At 34.2% G+C, this 17097-nt stretch overlaps 1 protein-coding gene across 7 annotated transcripts in view; it reads right to left on the bottom strand.

Annotated features, from left to right (window-relative positions):
- Window positions 1-4580: 4580 nt before the first annotated feature.
- Window positions 4581-17097, bottom strand: part of CACNB4 (calcium voltage-gated channel auxiliary subunit beta 4) — a 344733-nt gene continuing 332216 nt past the window's right edge. For all 7 annotated transcript variants that reach the window (XM_072611963.1, XM_072611964.1, XM_072611967.1 and 4 more), the window contains one exon: window positions 4581-11424. In XM_072611963.1, the coding sequence (XP_072468064.1) occupies window positions 11164-11424 (261 nt within the window). In that variant the 3' untranslated portion in view covers window positions 4581-11163. The remainder of the gene's footprint in view (window positions 11425-17097) is intronic.

Here is a 17097-nt window from a genome sequence, read left to right on the forward strand (position 1 = left end):
ATTACCTAATTCCAGTCCACTTAATTCAACAAAATATGTATTAAGCACTTACTATGTATAACGCACATAAGAAAACATCCAATTGGTACTGGAGAGTCTCTGGTTATATGTAGTATTTAGAAAAGATATTTTTTTAAATTGACCTTCTTTTTACTTAGTATATAGACTTCATGTCGATGCCTTGGCTGCAGCAACAGCAGGAAGAGTGAGCTAGTGCATTTTGCTAGTTTGAAATATGTAATTCAGTTTGGTTTATGTCTGATTCAAAGTACATCCTATTTTACTAAAAGGGAGATATACAATCTGACTTAGAAGAGGCCAACTCTAGATGGTACTATCTTAGTAACTTATTAAAAACTCTTGCAAGAGTCAGTATCAGTGAGTTTTACTATGTGCTAGGCACTGTGCTAAGGGTTGGAAAGACAAAAAAAGCAAAAGGCAAAAACCAATTCCTTTCCTCAACAAGCTCACATTCTGATGGGAGAAACAATCATGAAAATAACCACATATAAAATATACACAGAGTAGACAGAAAGTAACCCGAGAGGGCGTCAAAGGTACTAGCACCTTTGGGGTCTAGAAAAGGATATTTGAGTTGAATCTTAAAGGAAGCCAGGGATTCTTAGAGGTGGAGGTGAGGAAGGATAATGTTTGAGGTATAGGACAGACAGTGCAAATCCATGGAAATGAAAGATGCAGTGTTGTGTGTAAGGAATAAACAAGCCAAGGTGACTGGATCTTAGTTAGAGTGCACAGAGGACAGTTGTCAGTAAGAATTTATTAGCTACCACTTGACAGGCACCATGCCAAACACTAGATATCCAAAAAACAAAGACAGTTCCTGACCTCAGAGAGCTTATGGACTATTGGAGAGACAATGTGCTAGGTATATATAAGATGTAAACAGAGTAGATGGAATGCAAACTCAAAGGGGAAGATATTGGTAGCTGAGGCGACCAGGAAAGGCCTCCTGGAGAATGTAGAGGGAGGAGAATCTAATTAAGGGAAATCAGTGAAACCAGGTGGCAAGTGCAAGGGCCAGTGTATTACAGAGCAACAACCAATGCAAAGGCAAGGAGACTGAAGATTGAATATCCTATTTGAAGAGCTGAAGGTAAGGCAACGTAGCTATATTTTGTAGATCGTGTGGAGGAGAATAAAGGTGAGAAGACTGGAAAGGTAGGGCCAGGTTATGAAGAGCTATGAATGTAAGACAAGGGAATTTATATTTGATCGTGAAGATAACAGGAAACAGTTCAGGAAGTCAGATATGACTGAAAAATGATTGAACAACAACAAAAGCTAATTGAGAGGGAGGTGACACGGTCAGCCCTGTGCTTTAGAAAAATTACTTTGGCATCTAAGTGGATGATGGATTGGAGGAGGGAGACCAATTATAATGTTTTTGCAATATGCCAGGTCACAGATGATGAAGGCCTGAATTAGGGGGAGTATACACACACACACACACACACACACACACACACACACACACAGACATCATGTTGTAAAGGTAGAAACTATACAAATTTCATATATTTAGCAATTTTAGCTTAGAATATTGCTTTGCTTCAACCAGAAACATTGGAAAGAAAAGGCATAATATAATGAGCCAATTAATAAACGTTTAAGAGCCCACCGTGGGCCAGGCATTGTGCTCCTAACCTCTCATTAGTCTCCTTTTTCTTATCTTTCAAATGGAGGGAACAATTGGTTTGCATGCCTAATAGGCAAAATAAAAATACAAATATAAAATGACATAACACATGCGAAAGCACTTTGAACACTCAGTTGTTTTAAGCTGTTATACAAACATTAAGTATTATTGGAAACAATGTGACCGCTGAGTTTAATGGTAACTTAACTGCAGCACAAGTTGTGTAGAAAAGATTGAAAACTTTATCATAGGTCCTCTCCTGCTCAAAATCCTATTAATATGATTCAGCTGACTCATTAATTGGGAACATCAAAGGATGGCCAAAGTGCAGCAGTGACTGGTGAAAGCGACATAGGGCAATATCAGAAAAAGTGTAGGAGCAAAGGAACCTGGATACTTCTGATAGCTGCCTTCCCAGTAACATCGGATGTGAAACAAGGATGCCCTCTGCCACCAATTTGGTATTGGAAATCCTAGTAATAGCAATGAGAAGAAAAAGAAACAGACAATCAAAACAGGGAATGAGCTAATAAAACTATGTCTTTTTGCAGATGATATACTTGGAAAATCCCAAAGACAACTAAAAAGTTAGTTGAAATAATTTTAGTAAAGTAGCAGGACATAGAGTAAATCCACATTAAATCATCAGCATTTCTATATGTCACAAACAAAACCCTGCAAGAAGAGATAGTAAAAGATACCCCATTTTAAATAAACCTAGACAGTATAAAATACCTGGGAGTACACCTGCCAAAACAAACCCAGGAACAATATAAACAAAATTATAAAAAAATCTTCTTATACAAATAAAATCAGATTTAAATAATTGGAGGGAGACTAATTGTTCATGGGTAGGCAGGACTAATATAGTAAAAATGACAATTTTACCTAAACTAATTTATACATTCAACACCTCCCAATTAAATTACCAAAAATTATTTTACTGACTTAGAAAAAATAGTTTAATAGAAAAATAGAAAAAAATTCATTGGGAAGAACAAAAAGTCAAGGATATCAAAGGAACTAATGAAAACAATGTAAAGGAAGGAAGTTTAGCAGTACTAAATCTTAAACTATATTATAAGGCAGTAATTATCAAAACTATCTGGTTCTGGGTAAGAAATATATGGGTGAATCAATGGAACAGAGTAGATATACAATTTACAGCAGTAAATAAATACAGGAATCTTGTATTTGACAACTGTAAAGACAAGATTTTTGGGAATAAGAATTCATTATTTGGTAAAAATTGTTGGGAAAACTACAAAGCAGTATGGCAGAAACTGAGCATAGATCAGTATCTTACACACCATTTACCAAGATAAGGTCAAAATGGATACATGAACTAGACATAAAGAGAGGTATTACAAGAAAATTAGAACATGAAACATAATACTTTAACTTCTTTAGCAGTGTCAAGACAACAAGAATTTATTAAGTGCTTACTGGATGTGTGTGTGTTCGTCCTTCATTGCCGAAGAAGAACATGCCATCAGAGAAATAATGACATGACTTTGTTTTGAGTGAGGGAGGGCTGTGCAAGTCACCAGCCTCACTTCTCCTCCAAAGCCATCTGAATCCAGTGACCAGATATTCATCGGGATGACTGGAGATGACCCAGGATAAGGCAATTGGGGTTAAGTGACTTGCCCAAGGTCACAGAGCTAGTAAGTATCAAGTGTCTGAGGTGAGATTTGAACTCAGGTCCTCCTGACTCCTGCACTGGTGCTCTATCAACTGCACCACCTCACTGTCCCTAAGTGCTTATTATGTATCATGTGAAATGTAATATTTTCCTGAAATTTTTAGCTCATCAATTACATTATGTTGGCTTCTGTTTCATGTATTTTTCTTATCCAGAAGAAATCTGTAAGCTCCCGGGGGGTACATGCCATATTCTAGAGTGTAATTCAATTTATTTTGGGGGAAGAATATTAACAGATTGGAGTGTGTCCAGAAAGGGCCAGTCAGAATTGTTAAAGGGCTGTGACACCATGCTATACAAGAATTGGCTGACAAAGAGGACTGGAGAAAGGACTAGAGCTTGGGGTTGGGTGACATGAGAGTTATGGCATAGCATGTAATGGGTCATGTGGTTATTTTGCTTAGTCCCAGACATGTGGAACTAGAAGTGTAAGTTGCAGGGAGGTAGTTTTTTGGCTTTGTTGAGGTAGGGAAAAACTTTCTAAAAACTAAAGGCTAGAATGGGCTGCCTTAGGCCCTGTTGGATTCCCTATCATCAAACAGAACCTTGATGATCAGAAAAGTTGTAGAAAGCATTCCTATTCAGCATACGCTGAGAACTAAATTACTTCTGAGGTTCCCTTAAGCTCTAAGATGCTGCAATTCGGTTCAATTAGATAAATGTTTATTAGGCATCTCTTGTACTATGTATAAGGTACTGTACTATATGGAAATGTTTTTCTTTTGTTTATACCTGCTTCTCACTCCCCTTCCCCCATAAAGCACAGTTCGGTTCTTGCCCCAAACTTCATTCAGTACCAGAACTGGTAGTAAGATTTGTCAGAAAATTTCAGGAAAAACTCAACTCAAGAAAGAAGATTGGTCACATCAATTTAATTGCATGTTCATTGAATACATAACTGTGCTAGGCTAGATGATTTCCCAGTTCTCTTTCAACAATTCTGTTATTTGTATAAGATATACCAGGGAATGTGCTAAGTGCTTTGTAAAGCCTGTTGTGCATAGACAAAACAGGTTTATTAATAATTATTCATTTTTAATTGACTAATTTAGCCTTTTGTACCAATAGCTTAATAATTTTTTTTCCTAATTTGAATTTTTAGGCTCCATTTTATTCTCAGAATTTTCAGTGGATTTTTTTTCTTCCATGATTCTACTAATGCTTCAAAAGAACCTATACCAGTGGACAATTTCACAAAAAGTCAAAGTAAAACACTAGTTTGGATATTTTTTTCATTTATTGTAGAAAAGAATTTTTTTAATGCAGTTTGATTTGTACACATCTAAATTCCATAAAACAAATCCATAGAAATTAGGATACTGTAAGCATGCAGTCTGCATTTTCTCTGATAAATATTTCTGTTCACAAAAATAACAACACATTTTTTCCTTTAAAGCCACTAAAGCAGAGGGAGAACAAAACATGCAACACTGTACACATTTGCATAGTATATTTTACCCAGCATGCCTTGTAGAATGCTACACATATCTATAGAAGTAAAAATAGGAGGGAATAAATTAGTCTAAAAATAAAATAATAAGAAAAGAAATATTTATAACTGTTTTGGTTTAGTAAAGGCAATATATATTTAATTTTAACCATAGAAGAGGTGATGTGGCAATAGCCTGGGAGATGAACAGTCCAAGGCCTATAGGTGGGGGAATAGTTTTTATATAATTGTACTGCATTTTAGGGTGATATCTTTGAATATTTATTTAAGGTTTTACCTTTTCTCTTCAAAATAGCTAATGAGGTTTAAATTGTGTTTTCCAAATAAAGCTGCACTGAGAGGCATGACAAATTAAAGAATACCTAAATACTATTTCATTGTTGGGACATTTTTATTGATCATTCAGACCTTGGGCTAGGAAAATGTTAAATTACTTAAGCATACCAAAAATACAAATGAGCACTAATTAAGAGCTCACCTGCACTTATACTTTACTATTAGTGGAAAATAAATAAGAATGGTGAATATTATATGCTGTCTTATCACAAAATAAATTATAATGTTTCCACAGAAGGGAATAAAATTTCAAAGAATAAAATCATTTACATCCACAGATTGCAAGGCTATGAAACTGATTGCTGGACAAGTATCAGGCAGCAAATGATGGCAAATGAAGTAAGTTCAGTGAAACTTTAGAACTAAATCTATATGCTTTTTCAAAAATACAAGTGCCAAATGTAACAATGGATTTTGTTGTAAATTTGTGCTATAACAAATGTGCTTCTTTCTCCTTGCTCTATTTTCATATTATTGGCAAAATATATATTTTATAATTTTGTACTGTACAATATATGCATTTGCTACATAACTTGATTTTCTAATGCTAATACAGATTAGAAGTAACAACAAAGGTTTATTTTGGCAATAAAATGCTTTTCTTTTAATAATGTCCCAGAAAATATTTGTAAGGCATATGAAAAATAGTATGCAACAATATAGCATTAATGATCCTGCATCTCTAATACATCCCTTATTCATACAGAACTCAAACTGATTTCAGTAAGAGTTTTGTGTGTCAATGGCATGTAAGTATCAGGACTAGGCCCTAAACAAGTATATTTAGTAGCCATTAGTTGAAAAATTTAAGTGCTTGAAGTAGACCAAGAACACTTCCAAAGTATTGTAAAGCTAGAGACCAACCTCTTGTTTCTATGGACAGTCTTACTTTTACCCTTTCTAAGTTTTGAGAAAGGAACTACCAAATGTATCCTCAATCACATTCAATGCATTTAAAAAAGTTTTCTACTATACTTTCCCACTCCATGTAGGTCAAAAGAAGCAAAGGGAAAGTTTCATATATGTAAATATATCTCCCAAATCAGAAAAAAATCTATTGTGACTCAATCTTATTTATATGATTTTTCATTGCAAATAAAGTATACAGCCCTTTGTACAAGTTCACTTGATGATATATTTTCTATTCTACTACCAAAATGTCCCTTAAAAAAAAACCAAAGTATTTATGCGTAAGGAGACTAAATGGATAGCTGCAGTAAGACATATTTTCTTTGAGAAAAAGTATTCCAATAAAAGAAGAAAATTTTCGAAAATAATCATACATTTTAAAGATGTGGTGGCTTTGTCAGCGTGGACAAACCAATTTTACTGTTTTGATTGACTCAGGTCATTAAAAAACAAAAGTCAAAATGGTCTTCTGGCAATTGTTATATTGACTCGTCAACTCTTATGATTAGTTAAGCTAGTCAAAAGGGTCACATTAGCCTGTGCATGTAAACGCAGTCTGAGTGAAATATCTGGATTACTAGCAGTAGTAGTATTAGCAGCATTTAAAGAGCTCATACTACTTACAAGGCATAAAGAACTAATTAAACAAATTACAATCACACAAGAGTTTTCATTCATAAGTCATTTATAGAAGATCCTAGATGGTTCAAGAACAAAAAATGAAGAACCACATGCAACATGGTCATGAAATTTAAAAGCAAATTTTCAAAAGGCTTAAGGACATATTAATTTATTCTGGAAAGTTTCTGCATATATGTAGTCTATTTTGATAAAATGGGCAACCCAAGATTATGCAAAGCCTTACACAGTAAATGGTTAATGTATGTTCTAAATGTCCACAAGAGCAGTAAAAGTTCAAGAAAGTCCTGAATTTGCAATCAAGCAGAACATAAAGATTTATAGTATGAAAACTACTTTAGACCTGCAAACGCTTCTCTACTGGTGGGGGGAGAAGGGGACGGGGAGTGGGAGATAGGTAGCAGTCCAGTAATTACACCAAAGTAAACTATCTAATCATGGTTTTCCCACCCTCACTTCCCATGATGACTTGCTTATCAAGATGATTTTGAGTCTGAGGGTAACCTTTTGTTGGATGCAAAGAACCTCAGAGAGGAAAGAATGAGAGATACTAAAAAGAGCTATTTGGAAACAGTGCTTCAAGACTTAGAGGAAAACTGGACAACTAAGTATAAAAAATGCATTTAGCTTTGCAGCAAGGTTAGCAATAGTAAAGATTTCATGACTACTTATTGGCAAATCGTTTTTTCTTAAAGAGGTTGTCTTCTGTAGAGAAGAGGTAGTATAAATAACAATATATAGGTCAAATTACTCTAGTGGCTACACATTTTTGTTTGTAAATTTCAGCAAACATCAAAATAAAATTGTATAACTAAGAGAATATGCTACTAACATGCAGATTAAGGTTGCCTAGAAGTACTCTTCACAGATACACCCTAGGTTTCAATAGAATTTTCATGATATGTTCACTTTTAAGATTTAAGTTGGAAACCTACTTTTGGTATGACTTTCTCCCTCTTGTACCCCTTGTCCCTCCCTTCCCCTCCCTGAATTATGAGTTCCCCAAGAGTAACAACAGCAACAAAAAAAGTTCAAGTATGCAGGTAAGAAAAGGTTAACAGATTCCAAAAATATATTTTGCCCAAAAAACAAAGCAAAAACAAAACAAATCTTTAGGAAGAGAATAAATAATTATCTCAGGAATTTGTCCTACATTAAAAAACAATATCTTTCTCCCTGTGGTCTAAGTGCAATGTCTTAACTTGCTCATGTAATTAAGATTGTCATATTAGCATGGTCTATGAATCTAAATTATTATCAATTTTAGTATTTTCTCAATAAAAATTTATAAAGATAACAAATAACCATTAATCACTTATAAATGGCTAAGTGCTGCTTTTATGCACTGGAGTTAAGCAGTTGACTGCTTACTCTTATTTTATAGTCATATTATAACCATTAAAGACAATGTTAGAATTGGCAAATTGGCATTATCTCTATTCAGCCAGGACTACATTAACTCCACAATGTCACATGAAACCATTGCATAATATTTATCACAAGACAACTGGCTGACACTGTAGAAGTTCTAACGCATATTATAACTCTAAACGATGAATTTAAAATGGCCCCCAAACATTGCAGTGCTTATTATTTTTCCTGCTTATTAAAATGTTAACTTTTAAAATAAATGAACTCTCTTCAAATTAAGCAATAACAAGGTGTCTGCAGTTTGATTTGAAAAAAAGTGCATGATAGTGCTTTCCAGAAATGAATCATTTCATTGTCTAACTTCTAGTTTAGTGTCATTTTTACACAAAATCACTGAAGTTTGAAAACTGGTCTATTATTCAGAGATAAAAAAACTTCTTATACACAAAGCAGAGGGAGAAAATAGACCAAGCTAAAGGAAATTAAATATTTCCTTAATAACAGGGTTATTCAAGAAATTATGCATGATACCCTTTCCAAAATTGTTCACTTTGGGTTACGAATGCAAAGCAAAAGTACTATTGGCACCTGACACAATGATTAATTTTTTGCACATATAATGATTAAATGTTGGACCTCTTTCTTTATTAGCATGACATGGAAGACTTAAAAACAAGACTTTAAGAGATTTTGAAAATAAAGCATTTTTTAAAAATTGGAAATAATATAGTCATCTTGTCTAAAAATATATGTAAATGCTATTGTAGCTGCCTGCCCATTAAATGTACATATCTTCAAGCAGCTAAGTGATCAGATAGCTAATTCTACTACAGAATAAAGCTGAACAGCTGTCTAGTCTAGAGTTATACATCTCAGCGTACTTTTTGCAAGTAATACTTTAATGCACACAAACAAAAACTGGTAAAGCTTATAGAAAAATGTTTTGCCTAGTGTTTTCTTTCTCATGCAAGTATGAGTGCTGTACATGTGATAAATATTTTAAATTATTGGACAATACTTTTCTATGCTCTGAATTAAAGTGAAAAATATGTCACATTATATCTTTTTTCAATTATTAATGGATGCAGCTCTTTTGAGTATCTTTACTGATGGTCCTAATCAGCTGTATACTTTTCTAGAGATGGCAAAACAACCCTAAAAGTCAGTGCTGCATGTTAATGTTTTAATTTACTGAACACCATTTTTGAGTTGTCTCAACTGATGGAAGTGAGTTAAATGATTAATAGGTATCCTTATTATAAGCTAATCATGATCATTATGAGATGTGTACAGTGAACAAGAGGAGAAGGGAAGGTGGGGAAGGGCACAGAAAAGGGAGCTATAGAGGATGTCAAAATTTTTGTAACTGATCCAGAAAATACAAGATATCATCATGGTCAGGAAAATTATTTCACTGGCATGGGCCTTGATAGATTAAATATTAATATGCTTGGGGAAGAAAATAAGATAATATAAAATTAATAATTATCATTTTTCAAAAATAGGTTTCATGACATGAACCAGTATAAAAGGATTTTTACGCCTGGTCCTGTCAGGCTTTTAGAAAATGCATGCATTTTGGACTTTTAGAAATAATTCTTTGTTTTATAGACATTGGTGTGTTGTATAAAATGGTCGGTTCCAATAATTTCTTGGATCATACTGGATCTAAGGCTTCTTTGATAATGTAAGACACAAGGTCCCCAATTACATAAATGTATCCACTGGAAAAATTGTGAAGTCTCAGTAGGTGAAAAGGAGTGCTCTTTAGAAATAAGGCAGCATCATTTCCAAATTCTTCATAATATAATTCTGTGCATTAAAAATGTCAGCACTATCATTTTAGTGAGCAGGTATTTCTGATTCTGTTTAATTTTTATTGCAAACTCTTTAATCTGATCATTCATTTCAAAAAATTTGTTTACTAGCATCATTTTGTATAAACACTGCTTTCAATATCAAAATTGAAAGTGACTACTTTAAAAAATCCTTCTGAATGTGGTTATGAAGAAATATCTATATAGGGCTGGGACAATCAGACATTCAAAGACAGACTGTATGATGCAGTGGAAAGGTACTCAATTGTGCTGGCAGGTAAGTTCTGAATTTATGTTTGTGATTACTGGAATGGATCAATTCCCACCTAGAAGAAAGTGAAAATGAGAGGATGTCACATTTTTTCCTAGCTCACATTATATTCCTGGGCATGTGTATTTGTGCTCAGATTGATCAAAGGGAGGACAACACTCCATCTTATATTTCATAAAACCAGCAATACTTTGTTTTGTTCATGCCATTCTCTTTCCCACTACTGAAAAAAATACCAATTTTCATTGCCAACTTCTACAGAAATAATGGGAGTGACTAAACATAAAGCAAAATACTTTGGTGGCAACAGTTGTGCCAGGAAAACAAAACAAAAAAATTAAATCCTATGAATACTGAGTAATTGCTGCATTAATTTGAGAATTTTGGCACTGTTTACATTTGGTTAAATCTGAAAAAGCCATTCTGGAAATGTTAACACATAATAAAGTCTTTATGTATTTCAACCTTAAGTGTAAATTTAGCTTCCAGCAAATAAATACTGTAGCTATTTTTTGGCTTGTATTGAACATTGTGATTTTCTTATTGATTAGCATTTTTTAAAATTTTCAATTGATTGCAACATGCTCAAGTAGACTTTCTAGTCAATTCACCCAAATTCCAACAGGAATTGGTTTATAAATTGGTTCCAACTGGAACTGGTCATTTGGAATTTCCAGCACAGGAAATTACTTTATATGTGCCTTGATAAGTACCCTACATTACAAACTGATGTGTCTAATACCTAATGAAAAAAAGGTAGTTATAATGTAAATGTCACACTAAAGAAAACACAACTATATGACTGGGCATCTAATTTCCCTTTAACATTAGGGCTTGATGGACTTTTTTTTTGGCCCTTTATCTACCATCAAATGACAGCAGCTTATAAGCACAGCAAACACAGTGCTTGACCTGCCAAGTTAAGATGATTAGTTTGTCCTAGTTATGTTATGGCAAATTGTCAACTGATGAATACTATTTCCCCCCCACCCCCACAGGTTCTTAAACTCAAAGCCTATGTCGGGAATCATGGCTATATCCCCCAGGTGATCCTCGGTTCCTATGGGGTTTATAAGTGTCCTGATATGAGTCAGAGTACTCTTCTTCCACAAGAGGGTAATGATCTCGGCTGTGTTGGGAACTGGAAGACAAGCGGTTCCTACTTTTCCGGGCCCTTTCATTGTGATAATTTTCATCAGAGGCCATCAGACTTCGTCTTTCAATTGGAGAGTTCTCAGTAGAGTGGTTGCTGTGCCTCATGCGCTGGCTCTAAAAATATCAGATAATTCATTGATTAAAACAAGTCAACTTAATTTCACCTTTATGAACCTTCAAAATGTCAACGTGTGGCACAGTAACTGTATTTATGTGGACTATGTATAGAAGATACTAAAAGCCTAGTTTTCTGAGACATACACTAGATAATAAAATATTTTGACCTATAGAGCAATTTCATATTTCCTTCAAGTGGAAAAACACTTCATCAGAACAGTTTTTTGAAAACATTTTTGTTATTTAAAATCAGAGACAACAACTAATAAATAACATTGTTACCAAAAGCTTTCTTTTTAATTTCTTCTTAAGAGTTCCTTAGAATAATCAGTTGATGAAAATAGTAGTTCTACCCTCTCCTCAGCCCAGGTGCTCAGCACATTTGATAAGCTGAAAACCCTACATGGTCTTTGCTTCTTTCCTCAATGTAACCTCTTTGTCAGTCAAGTTTCCTACTGATATCAACTAGTTATTTTAATAATAATAATCAGCTGTTATTCACCATTATCCCCTAGTAAAGACCTTTTAAATTTTGTTGGAATATCTTTGTACAGTCACTATTTGGATAATTTATTGCATGCAGATATTAAATTTACTTTGGAAAATGCTGTATGCTAAATTTACCTAAAACTCAAGATTTGAAGGCTTATGTATGGCACACTATTAAAAGGAGAGCAAATATCAAGGTGTATCTGGGAAGGAGCTAGGGACAAAAAAATGCTTGTGAAGTACAGAATTAGCGTAGAAGAGTTACAGTTTGAGCTCCCATAGCTTCTTGTCATATACTTTGCTGAATAAAGCAAAGAGATTAAAACTTTCACTGATTCATAACATGCTAGCAGAACACCATCAGAACTTGGAGCTACTGTTTTTCTGACTTTTAGAATATGTACTATGCCTTCTGGTCCAACAGTCCTTCTAGCCTAGACTTTTCAGAAACTTCATGAGTGCAAAAAGTGCCTGATATTTTGTTAGTGAATAGGATCTAAAACCTTAAAAGTAACTGAGGTCACCTCACACACTTAAACTATCTAGTCCCCATCTTGTATTTGGGGCACAAATTACAAGGACATCAGAATACTAATAGTTCAGATATTCATAGCAAAGAACTGTATCACTATTTCATGTGTTAAATGTGGGATATATATGTAGAATTGAAAACTGGGTGGAAGAGAATTAAAAGATCCAAAAAATCCTTTGAGTTCTTGTAAAAAATAAGAATTACTTCACTATAGAGAAGTAACTTGAAATCCACATGACTACTTATTGTATTCTTTCTTCCTTGAGCACAGGCCTGGGTTTCCTCAACTGTAACAATCAGTGACTTTTCTTTCTTTTTCTACTTTATCGACCCTATCCCAAGTCATACTTGAAAAGTAGACTACAACTCCCATCAGTCCTTGGTTAGTCAAAGCATGACTGTTCTTTGCCTGCTCTCCAGAATTTATTCCAGCCCTAGTGAATTTCCTGTGTTTCCTGATGGTTCTGGTCTTTTCTTGGTATTTTGTACCTGTTTCCTTCTTCCAATATTCTATTGATTGTATCCCAACAAAATGACATTGCTTGGACTTGGTAAAGAAATGCTTCTATTTTGTTCTGTCCTTGGTGCTTCTTACCTGTACCATTTGGAACATGGTACCTGGTGAAATATTGATTAGGAATTGGACTAGATGAATTTTAAAGTGTCTTTTAGTATTGATATTCTATAACCTTTAAAAATGTGTCTCACTTTTAATAATTATGTATTTCACTTCAATCTAGTTTAGTCTAATTCTCTTCCTTATATTTTTTACCTTATTTTAATGCAAATGCAATCTCTGTAAAAGCCCTACTATGTTTTTGTAAGGTACTATTACTTTAAAGACTTTTACATATGGAGAAGTTTAATGCTGAGAAGTGTAACAAAAATACTTATGTGTAAAGAGTTACATCAAAGAGTTTATGATTTAAGACCTTGTCTCTGTCACAGATGAACATTTTGATATCTCATCTGTAAAATGATCTGAAGAAGGAAATGACAAACCACTTCAGCATCTTTGCCAAGAAATCCTACATGGGGTCAGGAATAGTCGGACACAACTGGAAACAACTCAACAATAATAAAAAGGAGTAGGAAAAGAAGTTTGGTTAATTAAACATTGCTCCTATATAAAGGAACAGTTTTCAGATGGAATTTGACCAATTCTGGACAGAAAATGAACTCTGTCATACATATAATGACAACCTTATAAAAGGCAGGAGATAATTCCCAATCTATATGTGAATAGATTGGTCAAGAGGTTTAAAGAATTTTATTTATTAAAAACTTGGAAATGTGAGTATGAAGAAAGATTTCAAAGACAAAATAAAATAGAGGATCATCTTATGAATGTATAGCTTCAGGGGATAAATCTATTTGGAGACTGAGGTATGATTAAATAGGCTCTGTTGATTTCTTAAAGGAAATTGGTGTTTACTGTTAAAGTGAATGGTAAGTTATTGAGTGCCCAGAAGTTATTCTTTAAAGATTTAGGAGTTCAAAGCTAAAGGCTGAAGGTAGGGCTTAAAAAAAAGGTGAACCTGGAAACAGAAGACTGATGAATTAAGGAAGAATCAGAAAAACATCTATAATAGAGTTGTGTTTAAAGATACTAATAGTTACTTGCTGACAGAAGGCTTTTTAGCTTTCTAATTTGTAATTGACTGGCAACAGGTTCACCCTCATTAGACAACAGCTTACATTCCAGATTTTGCTCTTTAGCACTCCATGGAGCTTATAGAATTGAAAACTTTGAGAAGCATCTGTTGCCCTTTGCTGCTGCCTCTCCTCACCTATTTTAAGAGGAAAAAGCAGAAATGGGAATGTCAGATTTTGGAGTTGCTGGCCTGATGCTGAGATTTAATTGGATTATGCAGAACCCCGGTGAGTTAAAAAGCTAAGTAGGCTTGTTTACTGTGCTTAGGGCAGGGTTTCTTAAGCTTTTTTCACTTATGACCTCTTCAGCACTTACTGGGCAATGACTCAAAGTTTAAGAAGCACCATTTGTTGTTATCTCTGTTCTGACTGGACAATTCAGTGTACAAGTGAATGAACAGCTGTCTGGTCTGGTCTGTATAACCCTAGGAGATGTGCAGTTCTCTGGTTTAAAGGAAGTTTTTCCCTTCCCCCTGCCAAATTAAGAGGTAACCCTTTCTGAATGCATTTAAGATGATTGTAAGTTAAAAGAACTTGTAAATGTTACATCAAGTAGAAAAGAGAAGAGGATTTAATCAAATGGAAAGCAGTGAGAAGCAGCAGATCAGCAGTTTGGGGTAGTACAGATATCCCTGAATGAACCAATAACATAAAAGTTTTCAGTACAGTGCTATGTTACCTCAAACACATGGGTTTTCATCATAGGAGAATATGACTGAATTTTATGTGTGAATTTTGATTATTTTACGCATGTTCTTAAATGAGTATTTGTGATGTTTAAGATCTAAAAGTGTTATTATAAGTGGCTGGTTTGTGAAAATAGAAATGTATTGTGATCTAAAAGCTCATGTAGTGAGGGAGGAGGATTTCTCAACAGGGTTACACTTCAGACTTTGAAAGAATTTGAGTATAGGCACATGGTAGTGATCCTTATCTGGAAAGTTAGACCTATCAGTGTGAAGGCAGATGGAGTAATGAAGCCAAGACCCAGAATTACATGTCCACATACCTTTGAGTGAGATGTAAGATCCCTATAGAGTCCCTACAGTCCCCACGTCACCTGGGTATTACACTTCATTATGACCTTGGGCTTTCAAAAACTATGCCTGTGGAGTAAAACTTCTGATAGATTCTACCATGCGTATAAGATTTTGACACAGTCTCAGAAACAATGTTCTCCAAGGACTATCTTAGGGAAGGCTCATCACTATTAGGTTAGTCATTAGTTGATAAATTACTTGGCCATGGCAACTCATGAACAAAGAAAAATAAATAATGGCCCTTAGTACTGTATTAGTCCACTTCTGCTTCTGGAATGATAGAGTGGAGGAAAATAGGGGTGAAGGGTGTTAAGAATCACAGGTTTGTTTTTTTTTACTTTCTACAAGTATTAACTACTGTATTCTTGTCAAAAGATCAACTGGTTGATGTTGTGCTTGAAGAACTAAATCACATCAATTCTGACATTCATATTATAAATGAAAACACAAAAGAAAATTGCAGATAAATGGAAGGTTAGCTTATAGAGTCTCCTTGAAAAATTTTTTTTTCAAAAGATGGAGTAAGCACAAGTTTGGTTTGTTTGATCATGCTTCCAAAGGCAATAAGAAATACCATTTCAAGGAACACTTGGTCATGTTATATTGTAGATGCTTGTGGTGAGCATCTGGAAAAGCATCACTATGAAAGTAACTGAAGCTTATGTGTTAACATATGCTGTAAAGGATGAGAAATTTAGAGAAATTCTACAAAAGAACGAAGTAAGATGCCTCAGTTGAAACACATACACACATATACATACACATACAAATGCACTTTAGATACCCATAGGGAAAGATAACAAAAATGTTTTTGAAAATGTGGTTCAGGATCAAGAAATGAAAGAGGCCAAAATCTTATGGACAGGAATTTCTTATCTGTACATCAAATATACTATCTTCAAAAAAGAATGATAAGGCACTGCATATGGTAAGCTCCAAATAAAATCCTTAAGTGATGTCTCAACAGATAGGGAAGAACAGGTCATCTATCATGAGAGTTATTCCAAATCAGCTTTATATGTACAGACTATTGAGTTGTTAAAGAGAATATTAAATTAGAAGAATGAATAATATTTAGAAAATGCATGCCTATAATTAGAACAATTTCAATTTGGTCTATTTCAACAAGCTGATGACACCAAAAAATGGAAATGGATAAAAGAACAGATGAGCATAGATGATCTCTATTTTCTAATTGTTATAAATCAGTTGACACAATGTAATGGCCCCCAAAACTTGGAAATCACCTTAGCCACTAGAAAATTGATCATGTCAAGTCAAGAGATATGACAACCAAGTTCATATAAATGAATTCGTAGCATCTGACAGAGGAGATGAATAGAAGATTTTGGTAGTACTGTTTCATAAAACTGAGAAATAGTAGAGGCAAAAAGAAGTTTAGAAGAAACACAATAGGGCCAGATTATCTTAAAAGCATTTATAGATGAAACAGGAAGGAAGACAACAGACAAAAAAAAGGAAAAGAAATATCAAGGCTTTTACAATTAACTTTTTCTTCACCAAGGAGAATGGAATCATCACAATTGGCTCTTAACATCATAGACTCCCCCCCGCCGCCTCCCAGTATGCTATTTGAAGAAGTAGAAATGGTCCTGAAGAAAACAAATAAGGGAAGAACAGCCAAGTTAGATGAAGTATATATACAGAAAAAGTCTGTGCTGGAAGCAATGCAGTTTTGAGGGCTTTAAATCCTCAAGATATCTGAGAGGATACCAAACATATAAAAAATCATTAAGAAAAGGTGACCAAAAAAAAATATTAATAAATATTGACTGACATGCCTACTTTTCCATGACTGCAAAATCTTATGAGAATGATCTGTGCATTCATCAAGAAAATCTTTGTTAACGATATGAGAAGTGAATAGTGAGGCTTTAGTAAACATTCTCTAGCTGACTACATTTTTCAGGCATATGACTGACAAAAAGGCCCAGA

The sequence above is a fragment of the Notamacropus eugenii genome, chromosome 5 (genome assembly GCF_028372415.1).
Source record: "Notamacropus eugenii isolate mMacEug1 chromosome 5, mMacEug1.pri_v2, whole genome shotgun sequence".
Taxonomy (NCBI): Eukaryota; Metazoa; Chordata; class Mammalia; order Diprotodontia; family Macropodidae; genus Notamacropus; species Notamacropus eugenii.